Genomic DNA, 20,028 nt, shown 5'->3' with positions numbered 1-20,028 from the left:
TTTACTGCCATGTATTAGCTAAACACTAGGGGAAGCCATTGATAGGTACCTCTTACTTCTAGTGAGTCTCATTAAATTATCATGGAAATTTTGGAACAATCCTTCAGGACATGTACCAAAATATAAGTTGGGATTGCTCTTTGAGAAGCAAAATTTTAACTACTGCATCTGGTGGCTTCATACCAACTGTCAATTTTTAAGAATATATACTTATTTCATCTGGATTGAAGGCGTTTCAAAATATGTAACCTGAATTAGACATCTTTTTAGAATTTGAAAAATTATTATTTAAAAGCTTTTTTAGTACCTTTAAAATATAATCTCTGACTAAAGCTTTCTTTTGAAAATGTTTGGATTTCTGCTTTCAAAAAAATCACTGGGATTCATGCTCTCTATTATAAAAACAAACAATTTTAATATCTGTTAAGTCACTCAGAGAACATTTATAATAGTGGAGTGCAAGCTATACTGCATAAAAACCACCTAGGGAACCCACTAAATTGCAGGGTTCCAAACCCCACCCAGAGGTATGGAATCATAATCTAAGGCTGAGGCCTAGGAAGCTGCCTTCCAGTATACCTACTAGGTGATATGCATGGAGGTGGCACACAAGAGTTAATTGGCCTCTCAAAATCAAAACTTTCCCCCTTCTAAACTAGTTTATATATACCATTCAGGTGGCAATGAGTCATATTCTGCCTGTGACACATCTGTTTTTGTCTTGAGGTGTTTAAATTCTTGACTTTATTAAACTTCTCAAATGTTTAAGTTTTTGCCCAAAATGGATCATAAATGTGAAAGTAGAGATATCCTGGTATTGTTTACCTATCACAGGAGACCAAAGTACCTATCAAAGTACTTACACTGAGTAAATATTTCTGGATTTGCTCTGCTTTCCAACTTTTTAATTCTTTTAATTATAAAAATAAAACATTCCCTCAAAGGATTGTCGGCAATCAATTCAACCTGGGTCTGACATGAGCTGATCAATGTTAAAAATCAAGAAACAAACAGGGCATTTGGTAGGCTGAGGTCAGGCATCATCTCTGAAAGGCTTATTTGTTCACCACACACCTATATCCTTCTACCCCTGGCCTCTTCTTTAATGGGAGGGAGGGTCACACATAAATGGTCAATATTTTAATCTGAGTACCAATTTTATAAAATTGTATATAAGGAAGGGATCTTAGAGATAGTTCCATTCAGTGACATCCCATGACCCAACACTGGTGTAATAACTCCTCAGTTAGCTCTAATTTCAATGTCTTTTTCTTTTCCTTTCCTCTGAAATTGTACTTTTCTTGCTTAATTTGCTGTTCTCCCTTCTGTCTCAACCTAACCTTCCTTCTTTCTGAAGTTATCCTCTCCCTTCTTCCTATCTGCCTCACTCCCAGCTCCCAATCCTTCCACTCACTCTCTTCTCTTGTTCGCTGATTGTGTCAAAAGACAGCAAAATTCACTAATACCCTTTTTTTTTTTTTTTTTTGCATGGGTAGGCACCGGGAAGTGAACCCGGGTCTCCGGCATGACAGGCATGTACTCTGCCTGCTGAGCTATCGTGGCCCGCCCACTAATACCCAATTTTAAAAGCATAGTTTAACTACTTTGAATTTCATATAGGAACACAGCAAAGTGCTGCTGCAGATGCTGAGAAGAAAAAAACAGCAGACAGAGGTGGATCAACTGTATCAAATCTTGGAGTAGGCAGGGAAGGCCGAGGTTGGAAAGGCCCATTGCAATGGGCAGTTAGGATGACTCTACCATGTCCTTGATGGCAGCTTCAGGGATGAGGGGTAGAGGCCAGTCAACTGGGCTGCAGAGTGAACAGGAGCCAGGAAGTAGAGAGAGTAAGTACAAACTAATGAAAACACATCTCATTCAACCAATGTTGTTTCAAGGGCAGGTGTCTGCTAGCACTGGGGATAGTGAGATGATTCAGTTTCCTTCCTCGAGGCCTTCATGACCCAGTGGGACAGTCAGGACCCCAGCGTACTAATGGCAGGGACCCAAGTAAGATGTCAGCAGTCTGCATGATGGGCCTCAGGGCACAGAGGACACGTGCTGTCCATTCTGCAGTAGGTGATAAGGGAGATTTCACAGGGAGGTGGCAGGATGTTTGAGTTGGCAGATACTGAGGGTATTGACACCTTAATATTCACTAATTGAGGATAAAGTGCTAGCACTAAGCAGTATAAGAAAAAGGACAAAGTCTCTTCCCTCCAGAAGCTTGTACCTAAGAGAGGCATGCAGAGAGCTTCTCGAATAAATTAACTGAATAATGAAAAATCAGAACAGGTTGAGGGTTTTGGGAAGGAGGGAGTGATTCATTATATCAAGATCTTCATGGACAAGCAAGAATTTTCACCAATAATCAGGTAAAAAGCAGTTAACAGTGGATTAGTGAGGGGTAGAAGCAAGATGATAGCAAGGAGAGGAGTAAGCTGAAGACAAGGGAGATTTCACAGGGAGATGGCAGAATGCTTGAGTTGGTGGATACTGAGACCTTAACATTCACTAATTGAGGAAAAGGTGCTAGCACATCATATCAAGATTTTCATGGACAAGCAAGAATTTTCACCAATAATCAGGTAAAAAGCAGTTAATAGTGGATTAGAGAGGGATAGAAGCAAGATGATAGCAAGGAGTGGAGTAGGTTAAGATTTGAAAACATTACTATTTCATATTGTTTCAATATTACATTAAGACACTCAATGGATACTTGCCAAATAAGTGAAGGGGAATCTGTAACTCCTAGAAGACCTGCACCTGCTTCCCTTGATTGAGAGTTAAGGTTTCCTCCACCCATAGCCCAAATTACATGAGACGTTTACAGAATGCTGTGATGACACTTTTGGAGCATACATTTAGAAAACTGTTAACTTAAATAGGATATGAAAATGTAGTAGCTTCCAGGATGTTCCACCCACCTAAGAAAGGCTCCCATTTTATATACAGGAATTATTACCTTTGTATGGCTTGTAAAGCATACTATTTCTCAAACGCACATGAGACCAGTGCCTTCAGTCCCTATAGCAAGGAGACCCACCTGGTTTGCTGTCTGTCCGCGGGTCCATAATGACGAACTCTGGCCTCAGCTTGCTGATGCGCCGTCCCTTGAGGATGGGCACGAGCCCACCCAGGTACTCCAGGTAGAGCGTGTAGCATGGGCCACCCACCTCTGGGTCATCCTCTGTGCGCTTCATGGTGCAGTGCAGTCGCTCATTGCCGGCTGAGGGGTAGCTGACAAAGTCTCTCATGTTGTTGGGGTCTGGAATCGGGGGCTGGAGATAGCATGTGGCAAGAAAACGAAGAATGAGTGGGTATGGGACAGTTGGCTGAGTAGGATCTCTGACTTCCCTGACATTGGCCTGGTCTAGAGCAGTGCTTTGCAGGTTTGGGCACACAGAGGCTCTCCTGGGGAGCTTTCCAATAAGCCCCCATTGGGATCCTGCCCCAGACAAAGAAATCAGAAGCCCTGGGAGTAGGGTCTGGGCAACTGTAGTCTTTTGTAAAAGCTCCGCAGGTGATTCTAATGTGCAGTCAGGCTTGAGAGTCACCGGCATAGAACCAAGATTTTAAGGCAATATGAAAAAAAAAAATCACAACAGATTCTGAAACTCTGGTTTCAGGAAAATGTTTCTTTCCGTGACCAAAAAAAAAAAAGCAATCTGATACTGAGAAACAGGGAAAGAATTTAAAAAAAAAGGTAGCACTCAAGGTGTGGTAGGTCTGATGGTAAGGGGGAAATCCACACTTGAACAGCACCTGACAAGATACATTCCACACACTATTAAAAACATACTGGTGTCTGAAGTGGCGGTACAAGAGATGGCTGGCTGTGAGTCCTGCATAAAGCAGGTTCTAGAATTGGATCAGGTGCAAATCCTGGCCATACCAGTGATGAACTATGGAACAAGTTACTAAACTCCTATGAAATTGTTTTCTTTTTCCTCAAATGAGAATAAAGGCAGCATCTGTTCTAGGGTTATCATCAGGAATAAACAAGATAGACTTTTACAAAATACCCCGAGCAATGTCTATTGTACAATAAATGCTAAAATAAACATTCACCAGGATGACATAGCAATTTAGCTCAGAATACTGCCTTTGCATAAGTAAGGTAACCTCTAGCACACAAAACAAATCTCACACAGACGCTAACAGTGACGCTAAGGACAAACTGCATTCTTGGAAGAAATCGGCAAAACTCTGCAGAGCAGCACACCTTCAGGACTCAGGTTTTCTTGTCAAGAAGTGGATAAGTCCCCTGTACCCTGGCACTGTTGCTTTCATGTTGTTTGTGTCTCTGCCCTTCTTTTAGTGAGCCCCCTGGAGCAGGGATATGAGAGGCAGGAGGTAAAAGGGGGTTGGGATGCTTTTACCTTGATGGTGGGGATGAAGGCAGTGGAGAGGTAAGAGCAAAGGCGGGGTGGCAAGGTCAGCTTGCTGACGTCCTTGTCTTCTCGCAGGGCACTGGCAATGGCCTGCTGGCACAGCAGCTGCAGGCTGGATACCCGATGCTCTACTCGTACCACGTACAGGGCTGGCCCTGAGGCCATGAGCAGCCGTGAGTCCCGGTGGCCCCAGCAGATGGAGATGATGGGGCGCTGCCAGCATAGGAAGAGAGACTATGATCAAGCTTTGCTCTAGTTTTAAGCACAGAAAGAGCATACACCCTTGCCTCAAGCAAAATAAAATGAGTTGTTGCTTTTGGGAATATTGTTTTTAAAACACAATAGAGAATGTTAAATGCTATATAATGAAAATTTTGTATTTTCACTGGCAAGTAGTTAAGTTCCCAGTCCAGAGCATACATAACAAAGCACTGGAGGTTTTATAAAGTCCTTTCCTGTGTATTATTCAATTTAATTTGATAGTAGCATAAAACATAAAACTTAATCAGTTCTGTATGCAGGCATATTATGGAAACACTGTGGGTATGGTTCCAGACCACTGTAAAATAGTAGATACCGCAATAAAGCAAGTCACACAAATTTTTTTGGTTTCCCAGTACATATAAGTTAGACCATATTATAGCCTATCCTGAAGTTAATTAAGTGTGCAATAGCATTATGTCTAAAAAACAATGTAAGTATCTTAATTAAAAAATACTTTATTGTTAAAAAATGCTAACCATCATCTGAGCATTCAATGAGTTATAATCCTTTTGCTGGTGGAGGGTCTTGCCTTGATTTTGGTGGTGCTGACTGATCAGGGTAGTGGTTGCTGAAGGATGGGGTAGCTGTGGCAATTTCTTAAAATAAGACAACAATGAAGTTTGCCACAATGACTGACTCTTCCTTTCAACAAAAGATTTCTCCATAGCATGCGGTGCTGTTTGAAAACATTTTACCTACAGGAGAACTTCTTTCAAAACTGGAGTCAATCCTCTCAAACCCTGCTGCTGCTCTATCAACTAAATTTATGCAATAGTCTAGCCTTTGTTGACACTTCAACAATGTTCACAGCCTCTTCACCAGGAGCAGATTCCATCCAAAGAAACCACTTTCTTTGCTCATTCATAAGAAGCACCTCCTCATCTTTTCAAGTTTTATCATGAGATTGCAACAATAGAGTCACATCTTCAGGCTTCACTTCTAATGCTAGTTCTCATGATTTTTACCACATCTGCACTTACTCCTCCACCAAAGTCTTGAACCCTCAAAGTCATCCATGAGGGCTGGAATCAACTTCTTCCAAATTCCTGCTAAAACTGATATTCTGACTTTCTTCCATGAATCCCAAATTTCTTAATGGCATCTAGAATAGTGAATTGTTTCCAGAAGGTTTTCAATTTACTCACAGATTCATCAGAGGAAACACTATCTATGGCAGCTATAGCCTTACAAAATGTATTTCTTAAATAATAAGACTTGAAAGTTGAAATGAATCCTTGATCCATGAGCTGCAGAATGGATGTTGTGTTAGCAGGCATAAAAACAACATTCATCCTGTTGTACCATGAGAGCTCTTGGGTGACCAGGTACATTGTTAATGTGTCTTTTATCCTGAACATTAGATCTCAATAGTGGGCTTAAAATATTCAGCAAACCATGTTGTAAACAGATGGCTGTCATTCAGGCTTTGTTATTCCCTTTAAAGAGCACAGGCAGATTAGATTTAACCCAATTCTCGAGGGCCCTAGGATTTGCAGAACGGTGACTGAACATTGGTTTCAACCGAAAGTCATCAGTCCCATTAATCCCTACCAAGAGAGGCAGCCTGTCCTTTGAAGCCAGGCATTGACTTTTCCTCTCTGGTTATGAAAATCGTAAATGACATCTTCTTTCAATGGAAGGCTTGTCTTGCCCATATTGAAATCTGTTGTTTATTGTAGCTACCGTCATCAATCAGTTTAGCTAGATCTTCTGGATAACTTGCTGCAGCTTCTACATCAGCACTTGCTGCTTCACCTTGCACTTTCATGTTATGGATACAATTTCTCTCTTTAAACCTCATGAACCAACCTCTGCTAACTTCAATCTTTTTTCTGCAGCTTCCTCAACTGTCAGCCTTCAAAGAATTGAACAGTGTTAGGGCCTCGCTCTGGATTAGGCTTTGGCATCAGGGAATGTTGTGGCTGGTTTGATCTTCCATCCAGACCACTAACGCTTTCTCCAAATGAGCAATAAGGCTGTTTTGCTTTCTTATCATGTGTGTGTTCACTTTTAATTTCCTTCAAGAACTTTTCCTTTGCACTAGCAACTTGGCTAACTGCTTGGCGCAAGAGGCCTGGCTTTCAGACATTCTTGGCTTTCAACATGCCTTCCTCACTAAGCTTAATCATTTTTAGCATTTGATTTAATGTGGGAGATGTGCTACTCTTCCTTTCATCTGAACACTTAAAGGCTACTGTAGGGTTATTAATTGGCCTAATTTCAATACTGTTCTGTTACAGGGAATAGGGAAGCCCCAGGAGATGGAGAGCGAGATGGGGCTGGTGGGTGCAGCAGCCAGAACACACACATTTATAGACTAAGTATGCCTTCTTATATGGGCATAAGCTTGTGGCACCCCAAAACAATCACAACATCAACATAAAAACCACTGATTACAAATCACCATAACAGATATACTAATAAAGAAAAATTTTGGAATATTCTGAGAATCACTAAAATATGATATAGAGACATGAAGTGAGGGCATGCTATTGGAAAAATGGTGCTGAGAGACTTAGACAATGCAGGGTTGCCACAAGCCTCCAATTTGTAACAAACTCAATGTCCATGAAGTACAAGTACAATAAAATGAGGTATGCCTGTAACAACATTTCTCCCCAGAACTTCAATCAGTTTGAGCTATAGTAACCTATATTCCTTACTGAAGCTCTGACATTACATCTGAGACTCTTACAGCTCCAAATAACCAGTGACATTTCCTATGGCTTGGGAGGAAGTGAGGAGGAAAACCAGATGGCCTTTCCCTTCTGTCCTGACAGGAAGCATTTTAGAGGGAACTCACCAAAATTGGAATCTGGTTTCAGGCTCAGTTCCTTTACTCACGAGCTGTGTGACCTGGGGACTATCATATAACTCCTGGAAGTCTTCCTTGTAAGTAAAATGGGAGCATCATGGGGATTAGAGATGATGGATGTGAAATGCTCTGTGACCTCTCACAGGTTACAACACGCTGATATTAAGTCACTATAATTTTCAGTCATCCTTGGGGCTGATGGGGCAGAGAAAGAAAGTTGAAAGCTATCTAAAAAGGGCAAAGGGGAACACAGCCATTCTTGTGATGGCCTATCTCAAAGGCAGACTGAAATCCAAATATGCAAGTCAGAAACTTGCTGTAGTGAAAAATGTTAAATGCTCATGGATACCATCTAAGTAAGGTCAGCCAAGGAAGAAACAAAGCGGCAGAAGGCTATGATGACAAAGCAGCAAGAGAAATGGTTCGTTCCAATCCAGACAGATAGACTTCTAATTTAATGAGCTCTTAAGGGATTTTAAAGATCAGAAGTGGAGATTCCAGGGTGGGCCACGGTGGCTCAGCAGGCAAGAATGCTTGCCTGCCATGCCCAAGGACCCGGGTTCGATATCTGGCTGCCCATGTAAAAAAAAAAAAAGAAGTGGAGATGCCAGATATTTCATATGAATAATGGAAAGGAACATAATTTTTACAATAATGTAGTGACAAACATGAAGATAAAAGGGACACAGGAAGAGACTCCTTTAAAATCACCTCCAGGGTCAGCTAATCCTGATTTCAACTTCAAGGCAAAATGCAAAGCTGAACATAATTTATCTTCCACTTCCATCACAGTTAGCCCGCATCACAGGTGGGACCAAAGCTGCAGCTTACAGGAGGAGGGTCCCCTGTTCCACTGGCTGTGGCGCCTGAAATTCAAGTTGGGGGCTTCTGGAACTTCTAGGATGGGTAGTCTTAAAGAAGATCCCACACAGAGGGTACACCCCTTAGAGGGGGCCTTTTAATTTAGAGCAAAGCATAATCATCCCTGAAGGTAGAAGAGATCAACTTACACACACACACACACACACACACACACACACACACACACATAGGTAAATATATAGTGATATAATTAATCCCTATAACTCCAGTGAGGACAGAGGCTCTCTAAATTTAATCTTAAAGATCTACCCCCTGACCCCTGAGCTTGTCAAGATAATATTCACAACTCACACTATTTGTCCCTCAAATAATGAGGGACAGTTTTTAATCAGCACTTGACTGGTAGGAACTGGCTGCGGAAATACAAGACACTTCTTTCCTCCAATTTTCCATTCCTCTTCAGTTGATCTACCTGACATGGCAATGCAGGGAATATCTTTACATCTCTCCTCCTGCTCCCTGCCTCCATCCCCACTTCTAGTTGTGCTTGTCATAACAACAACTTCTGTGTAAAATAGTTGGTTACATGGTCTTGGAAGGTCTCATATAAAATTATCATTATGATAAGTATGCATCTCTCATATCACTGTACTGAGGATTAAGCCTTTCCACAGATATTCAAACTGGATGAAAATCCTGATACCTTTACATGTATACTTACTACCCATTAAGACAAAAATGACAATCACAACTTCTTAAAACCTTACACATTCCATGGTACATTAAGCCTTCAGACACATTATTTCCTTTAATCCTCACAACTCCACCATACAGATCTTTTATTCCCATTTAACACAGGAGGCGAAGAGACTAAATAAGTAGTAAGGGAAGGGCTAGGATTCCCACCCATATCTGTCAAACTCCATAGCTAGCACTACTTTATTATAAGATGCTACCTCTCTCTTCAGTGTCAGAATCTTGATGCAACAGTCTATAGAATGTTTATTGTCCCACTGAAAAATGGAATTAACTCTCAATTATGAATAAAGTAATGAACCTTCAATCTGTTCAGTTAAGCCTATCTTACTCAGAAATAAACTGAAGGATATGTCTATAGAAAAGGCAAATGGACAAGAGGAAAAACAGGCTGCATAAATAGCAAATGGATAATGACCCAAATGATTCATTATGGCAAAAAGAAAAAAGAAAAAGAATCTACAGGTCATGGGGGCCCACAAGCAGAGATAAATTGGGTATATAGCGTTGTGAGATAAAGGTGAAACTGCAATAGGAGAGTATATCTTAAAGGTGAGAGAAGACTGAGCTAATCTACACTGTGTATAACACTAGTGAGAAAAAACAGAATTCTCAGCCAAGTAGCAGTGAAAGGACTTGAAAAATGAAAGAACTGAAAACTAGATATCAGGAGATAAGAAATTTTGGGTATAGAACTCACTCACCCGGCCAAGTTAGAGAGTTTATTCCAGCAATGGGAAGAAAACCTGTTAAGTTCATTTTTACAGCATATACTCCATATAAGGTGATAAAATAGCAAAATAAATGAAATGTTGTACCTTTGTTGTAATAATTTTTAAGGCTGTGTTAGAAAAATGAAGAAGAATTTATAGAAAGTAAGAGTTGCTTCTTTTCCCTGAAGATTTTGAGGTATCATTATAGGAAATGACATGAGGAAAATGAAATTATTACATTAATTAAGTCAGACAGTAGGAGCAGACCTATCAAGATTCCTTTAAGTCCTATCAGTCCAGAGAAAAACCTTTATAATCTGTCATCTCAAGTTTTTAAAATCACTTTCTTGCTGGCCTAATTTTTCCTGTGTTTTTTGTACAGATTCCAGCCTACAGAGCCCTCGCTATGACTGTTCTGTTGAGTTTCAGAAAGAACAAGAGCAGGAAGGACAGTAACTGCACATGCCTGCAGATGGGGGGTGTGGGGTGGCTACTGAGGCCAAGCTTGATTCAGCAGCCTTACAAGCACTGCTCCGTGGCTTGGTCCTCTGTGTTCAAGCATCCGCCGCCTGCATGCCTATACCCTTCCCAACACAGAGTACCCTTCTTCCTGGGAATTTCCAACCTCTTGGGATCAGCTACTGCGGAAGAGAAAAGGACCAAATGTTCAACTGCAATAAACCTTACAGGCACGGCTCCCACAGATTAATGTTTTTGTTTGAACAGCTGCTGTCTGTTAGAGAAAAACTCAGTTGTAAATTTGTGGGCTTAATCTCTTTCTCAAATTGTATGAAATGATTATTTTTAGAATCAATGTCTAGAACTGTGAAGTTGATGACATCCAAGTCTTAATTTGCACAGGAAAGCTCACATAATTTGTGCGTCTAAATCTGAGGCAAAGGGACAAGAAAATGAGCTTCATTTCAATGAGTGCTAGTATCGGGAAATCTAGTGCTTTTGTTAGTGGTATGGCACAAGGAGAGATAACAGTCAGCCGAAGAGGACACATCATTCACAATGGTGGTTTTGGAGGTGAGGGAGCTAATACAGTTAAGTTGTTCCTCAAGTATCTCACTGTCTAGTAGCCTGATGCTGAGCCACTTAAAAGGAGTGGAAGCTAGTTTCTTTACTTTGCTTACCTTGCTACGACAATATGGAATGTACTAGTCAATGTTTAGTGTTGACTCCTTACTATGGCATATGAAAGCATGATGAATTCCTCTCTAACCTTATCTTCTGCCACATGAAACAATACACATCATGCATACACTGAATAATTTATTCATCCATTGAGGTGTCAATCAGTCATTTAGTAAATATTTGTTAAATGTATACATAGGCTGAATACATTCACGGTATTAGGAGATTGGCACTGAATAGATTAAGTTCCCTGCTTTCATGGAATTTACCTTCTGGAGGAGTGTGATCTTAGTAACTCTAACATAATATGCCAGGTAGTGAGAAGCGCTATGAAGTAAAAACTGAACAGAATAAGGGGACAGAGAAAAAACAAGGGGAGCAGAGAAGGCTGCTCCAATGGATTGAACTGGAGGATAGGCCTGAATGAAATGAGGGAAATTATTTCTTTTTACTGGAATTGAAAGCTTCTGATTATATTCTTATTCTTGTATATAGCATCGAGTTGAATGGAGTCCTCCCCAAATTTAAGAGAACTTAAAAAAAAAAGCATGGTGACCTCTGCATATTAAAGGTAAATTATTCAGGCCTCTCACCTCTGTCTTTGATAGAGTGCCCACATGTCCTCTTTCATGAATACCTAATAAATTTTCTGCTTGTGTACTCTATGCTGTGCTGTGCCCCTGAATTTCTTCTTGCAGCATGGCCAAGAACGTAGAAGCCAAAATTCGGCAACCTATTTTGGCGAATCAGTCAGGAGGCACTTCTTCAACCTTCTGGACTGGTGAGTGCAGGGAGGCTTGGTTATATGCTGTCACTTTTTTTTCTCACTTAGCTCACTGATATCCTCTCCCATGTCATCATTTTCACTGCTCTCTCTAGGAACCTAGGGGCTCAAATGCGACTCCCCTGGGACATAAACATGTTTCACCCTGAGACATCGGGCTCTCTCCTTGGAGGTGGCAGAAGCCCCATCTCCATACCATGTAGATTCAAGGAGGCTTGAATTCATGTAGGGCAGTGGGTGATACTACCTTCTGGGACACGACTAGAGGCTTTTCCCTGTGTCAAGTAGGAGTTCAACAGGAGCCAAATCAAGTCCCTGTCTATCTGTTTCTCTCTCTCCTCTTCCTCCTTCCTTCGGCATTCTGAGACTTCCCCATACTCTCTTTTCCTTCCCTCTGAGGACCTAGACCCTTCCTCTTGCTGAATCTGTTCTTCTTTCAACCTCCTTCACAGAAGTCTTCTCCCTCTGCCTCCATGAGAACCTCCTTTCTCTACTGTCTGGCTTTCTATGCCTTCTGAGACATTCCATCCTTTGTAACACAGGATTCTGGGCTAAAGATTCTTGTACCAAACAAAGTGTTTAATACTCTAGGCAGTCACCTCTGGTTTATGCCAGAGGTACTTTCCAATGGGAGTTGTCTCCTTCTGAAAGCCAGAAGTGAGGTTTGCAGGGTAAACAAAAGCTCTGGCTATCGTTCCCTCCAGGTCTTTCCACTTCTTTGTCTGCTACCATGTCTCGAGTCCCAGCATGCTCTGCTATTAGCTTTCTTGAAGGTGTTGCCCCATGCAGGAAGAAACCATTGGCTGGGGAAAATAGCTGTTGGGTGTGTGTTCATTTTCTCTAAGATCTGTGCTGTAAGAGACGGAAGAAGCCTCATTCCTGGCCCTGTCCTAAAATATGTCCATACCTAAAACCCTCTAATTGCCAGAAAAGCCCAATAAGCCATGTTCTTAGAAGGAGCCCAATTTCCTTGCTGCATGTTCTTTCCTCTAGCTCGATAATGGTACCACCCGGGAATGGCATATGGGAAATCCTCTCCCGAAAATTTCACTGTTTGTCTCTGAGGCAGTAAATTAAGAGCACAGACACTCAGGAAGATGAATGAGTTGGCTTAGCAGCTTTGGGATAGTACTGGGCCATCCATCTCCTAAGTCTTTGAGGACCCTGGGGACTCCCGGGGATGGGGAGTCTAATCCCATGGGCCCAAGGGAACAGCAAGCCAGTGACCTGGGACAGCAGGTACCGGTATGGAAATCTGCCTTTTTATCTCTTTTCCTTAAAAGAGGTATTGCCTCCAGTATTTTCTACAGCATACTGCCTGGCCACAATATCACCTGGAGGCTGGCCAATGTTGGACCACAAATAGGACAGTAAGGTACAACCCTATTTTACAATTAAATCTCTTTTATAAGAAGGAAGGAAAGTGGAAAGAAATTCTTTACATACAGCTTTTATAGCCTTATATCAGGACAAACCTATTATAGGGCTCTTACAAATGATGTTTGCCCAGGAAAACTGTCAAAAGCTTCCTCCTCATGACTCTTCACGGAAGGAGGCAAATATCTGAAATAATCCTCTTTTATATAATGACTCCCCCACACTCCCCCAAGAATCCTCGTTTAGTCTCTATCAAAATGCATTGTGACCCAATTTAAAACTTCTAAGTTTTGCTTTCTTTTTAGCCTTCACCAAACAGGAAACTTAGAAGACAAAAAGTCTCCTCTTTTTCCTTTTGCAGAGAAGATGGGAAATGTTAACAGTCAATATAAACTAAAAAAGATGGGGAAGCATAGCTCTCCAATGGGACTCACAATTACAATACCATACCCCAGTCTGTAAAAGACAGGGGAAAGTAGTCAGAAATTCCCTATGCTCAGATATTTACAGCTTTCTAACAAGTCAAGGATCCAAAAAAGACACATCATTTTTGTTATGCTCACGTCTCAATTTCCATTAGAAAATCTTGTCTGCTAAAGAGCATGAGAATATATACCACCAAGCTGATTAACTGTAATAAGCTAAGGGAAATCACTCAGGAGAAAGAGGAAAACCCAGCTCTGTTCCAAGGGAGGTTAGTGGAAGCCCTAAATAAGTATTCTAACATAAGCCCAGATTCCTCAGAAAGCCAAATTTTGCTGGGCGCCCATTTCATCAGCAGTCTGCCTCTGACATATGGAGAAAGCTGCAAAAGGCCTGCAGACTCACACTAATGACTTATTAGAACCTGCCTTTTCTATCTCTAACAATCGAAACAAGACCTAGGAGGAGGCAAAGGCAAAGAGAGTTAAGAAACAGATTAGAGAACAAGCTCAGCTTATTGCAGTCACTGTTAACAGTACCTTGTCTTCTCAGTGTCACCTATATTGTAGCTTCAAGCCTCAAGAGCCTTACTTCAATGGGAAGTCAGAGGGTCACTGGCAAAGGGGGTGCCAGAAGCCTCAAGACAACCCTCAACCTTGGGACCCACTCGGATCTTGCTCCAAGTGCCACCAACATGAGCTTCAAGTCCAGGGACTTCACTGTCTCCCGAAGAGGGGACAGAACTGCCCCTCGAACCCTGCTTGGGGCAAGTGAAAAAGACTGAGGGTGCCCGAGGCTGCATATGGCTATGCTGACTTCACATATGACCAACTTAAAAGAGCCTCAGGTGACAGGTAAGATGATTAATTTTATAATTAACACTGGAGCCACTCTGTCCTCAACTGCCACTCTGGGCCTACCTCCAATCGGACTTGTCTGTTTATTGGAGTTGATGGTAAAACCTAAAACTAAAATCTTCACTACCCATCTCCTTTGTAGGCTGAAGGATATTCTAATGTCCCAACAATTTCTCATTGTCCCTGAATCCCATCCTCTTCAAGGGAGATCTTTTTTTCTTCCTGGGGGCCATCTTAAGACAAGTAAGCCCAGCTAGTGTTTACCTTCTTGTCTGCTCTGAGGCTCCTACTAGATGGAGACCTTTTGGCATCCAAGAAAAAATCTTAAGCAAATAAATCTGTCTGTATGGATGAAAGCATCCTAGGGCTAGGCCGGGAATAACCCTTGACTGCATGCAAGTTTTCCATTGTAAATCTTAAAAACACATTTTTGTAATCCTCTCTCACCTAACTCTCAATATCTATTTGCTTTTAAATGGCAGAGATAAAAGTAAGATTCCCACCCTACTCATTAAAATGATGTTGCCCTAAGGGTTTCAAAATAATCCCTACCTGTATCTTTAAAAATACCTTAGCAACAGATTTTACTGGCTTTCACCTGCCAAAAGGTATGAGGGTGGGCTTAATCCAATATGGCTGAAGTCTTCGTAAGCAAAGGAAACTGGGCACAGAAAAGGAAGCCAGGGAGAACAACCAGAAGCTGCAAAGTCTACAGAACCCAGAAGAGAAAGGAAAAGACATCTAACTCAATCAGGTTGGGTTTGAATCTGCATTACGGAAGTTCTTTATAAACAGAATGAAATTCAGATAGAGGGAAGCCACAGAGAGCAGCCAGAAACTGGACATCAATGGAACTTAGAGGAGAAAGGAGAAGACATGCCTTGTGCATCACTATGTAATGGAAAATCCAAGGAACCCAAAATTCAGATAGAGGGAAGCCACGGAGAGCAGCCAGTAACTGGACAGCAATGGAACTTAGAGGAGAAAGGAGAAGACATGCCTTGTGCATCGTTATGTAATGGAAAATCCAAGGAACCCCAGGACCGTTAACCAGCCAGAATACACTAACCCTGGAATGAAGCAAGCCTTGCAGTCTCTGAAACCAGGAGCCAATAAATTCCTGTTGTAAGCCAACCCATTGCATGGTATTTGTTCTAGCAGCTAGGAAAGTAAAACAGTTTTTGGTACCATGAGTGGGTACTGCTATTGCAAATACCTAAAAATATAGAAATGTTTTAATATTTTGTTGAAGACTTTTGTATCTATATTCATTAAAGAGATTGGTCTGTAAATTTCTTTTCTTATAGTATGGCTTTGGTATTACTTTGGTATTTCTTTTCTTATAGTCTGGCTTTGGTATTAGAGTGACGTTGGCTTCATAGAATGAGTTAGGTAGCTTTGTCTCCTCTTCAGTTTTTTTTTGAAAAGTTTGAGCAGGAGTGGTACTAATTTCTTCCTGAAATTGAATGCTTGGTAGAATTCACATGTAAAGCTACCTGGTTCTGAACTTTTCTTTTTTGGGAGTTTCTTTCTTTCCTTTTTTTTAAAATATATTTTTATTGTCAAACCTCGACAAACAAAAACATACATTCTATACATAGTGTACAATCAATGGCTTGTAATATCATTAGATAGTTATGTATTCATCACCATGATCAGTTTTTTGAACATTTGCATCACTTCAGCAAAAGAAATAAAGAAAAAGGAAAAATTCTTATATGCCATATTCCTTGCCCCTTCCTCTCACTGACCACAAGTATTTCAATCTACTCAATTTATTTTAACACTTGTTCCCCCATTACTTATTTTGCATACATATTTTTTACTCATCTGTCCATACCCTAGGTAAAAGGAGCAACAGAAACAAGGTTTTCACAACCACACAGTCAAACTGTAAAAGCTCTATCATTATACAATCATCTTCAAGAAACATGGCTACTGGAACACAGCTCTACAGTTTCAGGTACTTTCCTCTAGTCACTCCAATACACCATAAACTAAAAAGGGGTATCTATAAAGCATAAAAATAACACCCAGGGTAACCTCTCAACTCTGTTTGAAATCTCTCAGCCACTGAAACTATTTTATCTCATTTCTCGTCTCCTTCTTTTGGTTGAGAAGGTTTCTCAGTCCCTTGATGCCGAGTCCTAGTTCATCCCAGGATTTCTGTTCCACATTGCCAAGGAGGTTTACACCTCTAGAAGTCACGTTCTACGTAGAGGGGGAGGGCAGTGAGTTCACTTGCCATGTCACCTTGGAGAGAGAGGCCACATCTGAGCAACAAAAGAGATTCTCTGGGGGTGACTCTTAGGCCTAATTTTAAGTAGCCTTAGCCTATTCTTTGCAGGGTTAAGTTTCCTAGGGGCAAACCCAAAGATCAAGGGCTCAACCTATTGATTTGGTTGTCCTACTCGTTGCAAAAATATCAAAAATTCTCCAAATGGGGAAGTTGTATATTTTCCCCTTTCTCCCCATTCCCTTAAGGGGACTTTGCAAGTACTTCTTTATTCACTGTCCAAATCACTCTGGGATTTATTGGGGCATCACACTAACCTGGAAAAACCAACAAAATATCATGTCCTACTCAAGATTCCACATACTTATAGTGTTCAGTTAAACTAAGTATACAAGTTAAATTACAAAATGCACTAGCCAAAATATAAATCTTGCACCTAATAAACATTTCTCCCTTTAGTCTCACATAGGAGTTGAAGCATTAAAATATGGATCATATCATCCTTTACCCAGTCTTTAGATATACCTTATGTTCTAGTTTGCTAGCTGCCAGAATGCAACACACCAGAGATGGATTGGCTTTTAATAAAAGGGGATTTATTTCATTAGTTCTTCAGAGGAAAGGCAGCTAACTTTCATCTGAGGTTCTTTCTTACCTGGGAAGGCACAGGACGATCTCTATTGGCCTTCTCTCCAGGCCTCTGGGTTCCAACAACTTTCCCTGGGGTGATTTCTTTCTGCATCTCTACAGGCCTTGGCTGAGCTGGTGTTGAGATGTGGTATGCTGAGTTGCTTGGGCTGTGCTACGTTGAGCTCTCTCATTTAAGCACCAGCCAATTAAGTCAAACATCATTCATTGCAGCAGGCATGCCTCCTAGCCGACTGCAGATGTAATCAGCAACAGATGAGGTTCATGTACCATTGGGTCATGTCCACAGCAACAGAACTAGGTGCCTTCACCTGGCCAAGTTGACAACTGACTCGAACTACCACACCTTAGTTTTTGGGAGTTTCTTGATGACTGATCTTTTTACTTGTGATTGGTTTGCTGAGATTGTCTACTTCTTCTTAAGTCAATGTTGGTTGTTCATGTTTTTCTAGGAAGTTGTCCATTTCATTTACATTGCCTATTTTCTTGGCGTATAGCTGCTTATAGCATCCTCTCATTACTTCCTTTATTTCTGTGGGGTTAGTGACTATGTTCTCTCTTCCATTTCTGATTTTATTTATTTGCAATCTCTTTCTTTTTTTTTGTCAGCCAAGCTAAGGGTCCATTGATTTTACTGATTTTCTCAATGAACAAACTCTAGTCTTGTTGATTTTCTTGACTGTTTTCACGTTCTCAATTTCATTTATTTCTGCTCTAATCTTCATTACTTCTTTCCTTCTATTTGCTTTGGGGTTGGTTTGTTGTTCTTTCTCTAGTTTTCCAGGTTAATAGTTAACTTCTTGATTTTTGTTCTTTCTTCTTTTTTAATATAGGAATTTAAGGCAATAAATTTCCCTCTCAGCACTACCTTTGCTGCATCCCATAAGTTTTGATATGTTGTGTTTTCATTTTCATTTGCTGCGAGATATTTACTGATTTCTTTCCTAATCTCTTCCTTGTGTGCATTGTTCAGCCTCCATATATTTGTGAATTTTCTATTCCTCTGCCTGTTACTGATAACCAGCTTCATTTCACTATGATTTGAGAAAGTGCTTTCATAATTTCAATCTTTTAAAATTTACTGAGACTTGCTTTGTGACCCAACATATAGTCTATCCTTGAGAGTCATCAAAGAGCACTTGAGAAGAATGTGTACTCTACTGTTGTGGAGTGCAATATTCTATAAATATGTTAAGTCTAGTTCATTTATAATATTATTCAAAACATGTTTCCTTACTGATCCTCTGTCCAGATTTTCTATCCATTGATGACAGCAGTAAATCGACATCTCCAAATATGTTGAAATGTCTACTTCTGTCATTCTCTCTTCCATTTTCCTGTCTCTAGGTTGAGGTGTCTACTTCTCCCTTCAGTGCTGTGCTTGCTTCAGGTATTTTGGGGGACTCTGGCTTGGTCCATAAATATTTATCACTGTTATGTTTTCTTGATTGTTCCTTTTATTAATACTGTCTGGGGTATGCTGCATTTCTTTGATCTGTAATTTTATGTCTTTCATAAGAGATGGGGAATTTTCAGTAATTATTTCCTCTATTAGTCTTTCTGCCTCTTTTCCTGTCCCTTCTTCTTCTGGGACACCCATAACACACATATTTGTGCACTTCAGGTTGTCATTCAATTCCCTGAGATCCTACTCATATTTTACCATGCTTTTTCCTATGTATTCATTTGTGTGTAGGAACTCAGATGTCTTGTCCTTTAGTTCACTAATCCTTTCCTCTGCTTCTACAAAACTGTTGTTGTAAGTCTTCATTTTTTTATCATCTCTTCCCTATTGTACCTTTCATTCCCATAAGTTATATCATTTGTTTTTTCAAACTTTTGAGTTCGTCATTCTCACACAATGTCTTATTTATATCCTTCATCTCTTTTTCCATATCTTCCCTCAACTCATTGATTTGATTTTTGATATGATTTTTCATGTCTGTTTGAACATTGTCAATTAGTTGTTTCAACTCCTGTATCTTATTTGAAATGATCTGTTCCTTTGATTGGGCCATATCTTCGACTCTCCTATTATGACTCGTTATTTTTTATTGGCATCTAGGCATTTGATTTCCTTAATTAGTTTATTCTAGAGGTTGTATTCACTGTTTTACATAGGGTTTTCTTGTTGGTTGGCTTTGTTCTGTATCTGTTCTTTGGCATTCAGTTCAACTTTTTCTAGACTTCTAGCATAGCTTCTCTTTAACTTATCTGAATTTTTCAGCTCTTGTTTTTCTGTTTCTCGCCCTCCCTATATAGAACTTCTTTTTGAAGAGGGTCTCTCAGATATGATTGACCACAGTCAGATTTTCTAAGACCAGACAAGCCCTTGTCTTAGGAAGAGAGAGCAGCCAGTATCAACTTTTCCTAAGGGAGAAACCCAGCAGGTTGTCAGACTTTCCTATGAAGTCTCTAGACTCACTTCCTAACTGACTATTGCCTCTTGCCTCCCTCACTTCTGTCTTTGTGAGAATGCCCGCATGGATTCTTACATGTGTATCTAATAATTTTTTTGACTGCTTCCTCTAAAAAAAAAAAAGCCATTCAGGAAGAATTAAAATCAACAGAAAACAAAAGAGGTCAAAATCAATTATACTGCTTCAAGAGTGGGGAAAATGAGGCCACCTAAAGTCAATTCTTCTGATTGCTTCTGGCCCCTGGCTGAGGAGTGGCTATCCGGCCAGCTGAGGAATCAGATCCCTTACATGGCAGAGGACTCACCTGGTTGCCTTACAGCCAGCTGTTCCCCAGATTTGGATCCTCCTAAGAAGGAGGGGAACTGTCTTAGAGGAAAAA

General features: G+C 40.6%; 1 protein-coding gene across 7 annotated transcripts in view; it reads right to left on the bottom strand.

Annotated features, from left to right (window-relative positions):
• Positions 1-20,028, bottom strand: part of TULP4 (TUB like protein 4) — a 422,942-nt gene that overhangs the window by 39,761 nt on the left and 363,153 nt on the right. For all 7 annotated transcript variants that reach the window (XM_077149362.1, XM_077149360.1, XM_077149357.1 and 4 more), the window contains 2 exons: positions 4,383-4,607; positions 3,047-3,281 (listed from right to left, as the gene is read on the bottom strand). In XM_077149362.1, coding sequence (XP_077005477.1) covers positions 3,047-3,281; positions 4,383-4,607 — 460 coding nt within the window. The remainder of the gene's footprint in view (positions 1-3,046; positions 3,282-4,382; positions 4,608-20,028) is intronic.

Source organism: Tamandua tetradactyla, chromosome 2 (genome assembly GCF_023851605.1).
Source record: "Tamandua tetradactyla isolate mTamTet1 chromosome 2, mTamTet1.pri, whole genome shotgun sequence".
Classification (NCBI taxonomy): domain Eukaryota; kingdom Metazoa; phylum Chordata; class Mammalia; order Pilosa; family Myrmecophagidae; genus Tamandua; species Tamandua tetradactyla.
Note: the sequence above shows the minus strand (reverse complement) of the source record. Positions and strands in the feature narration are given on the sequence as shown.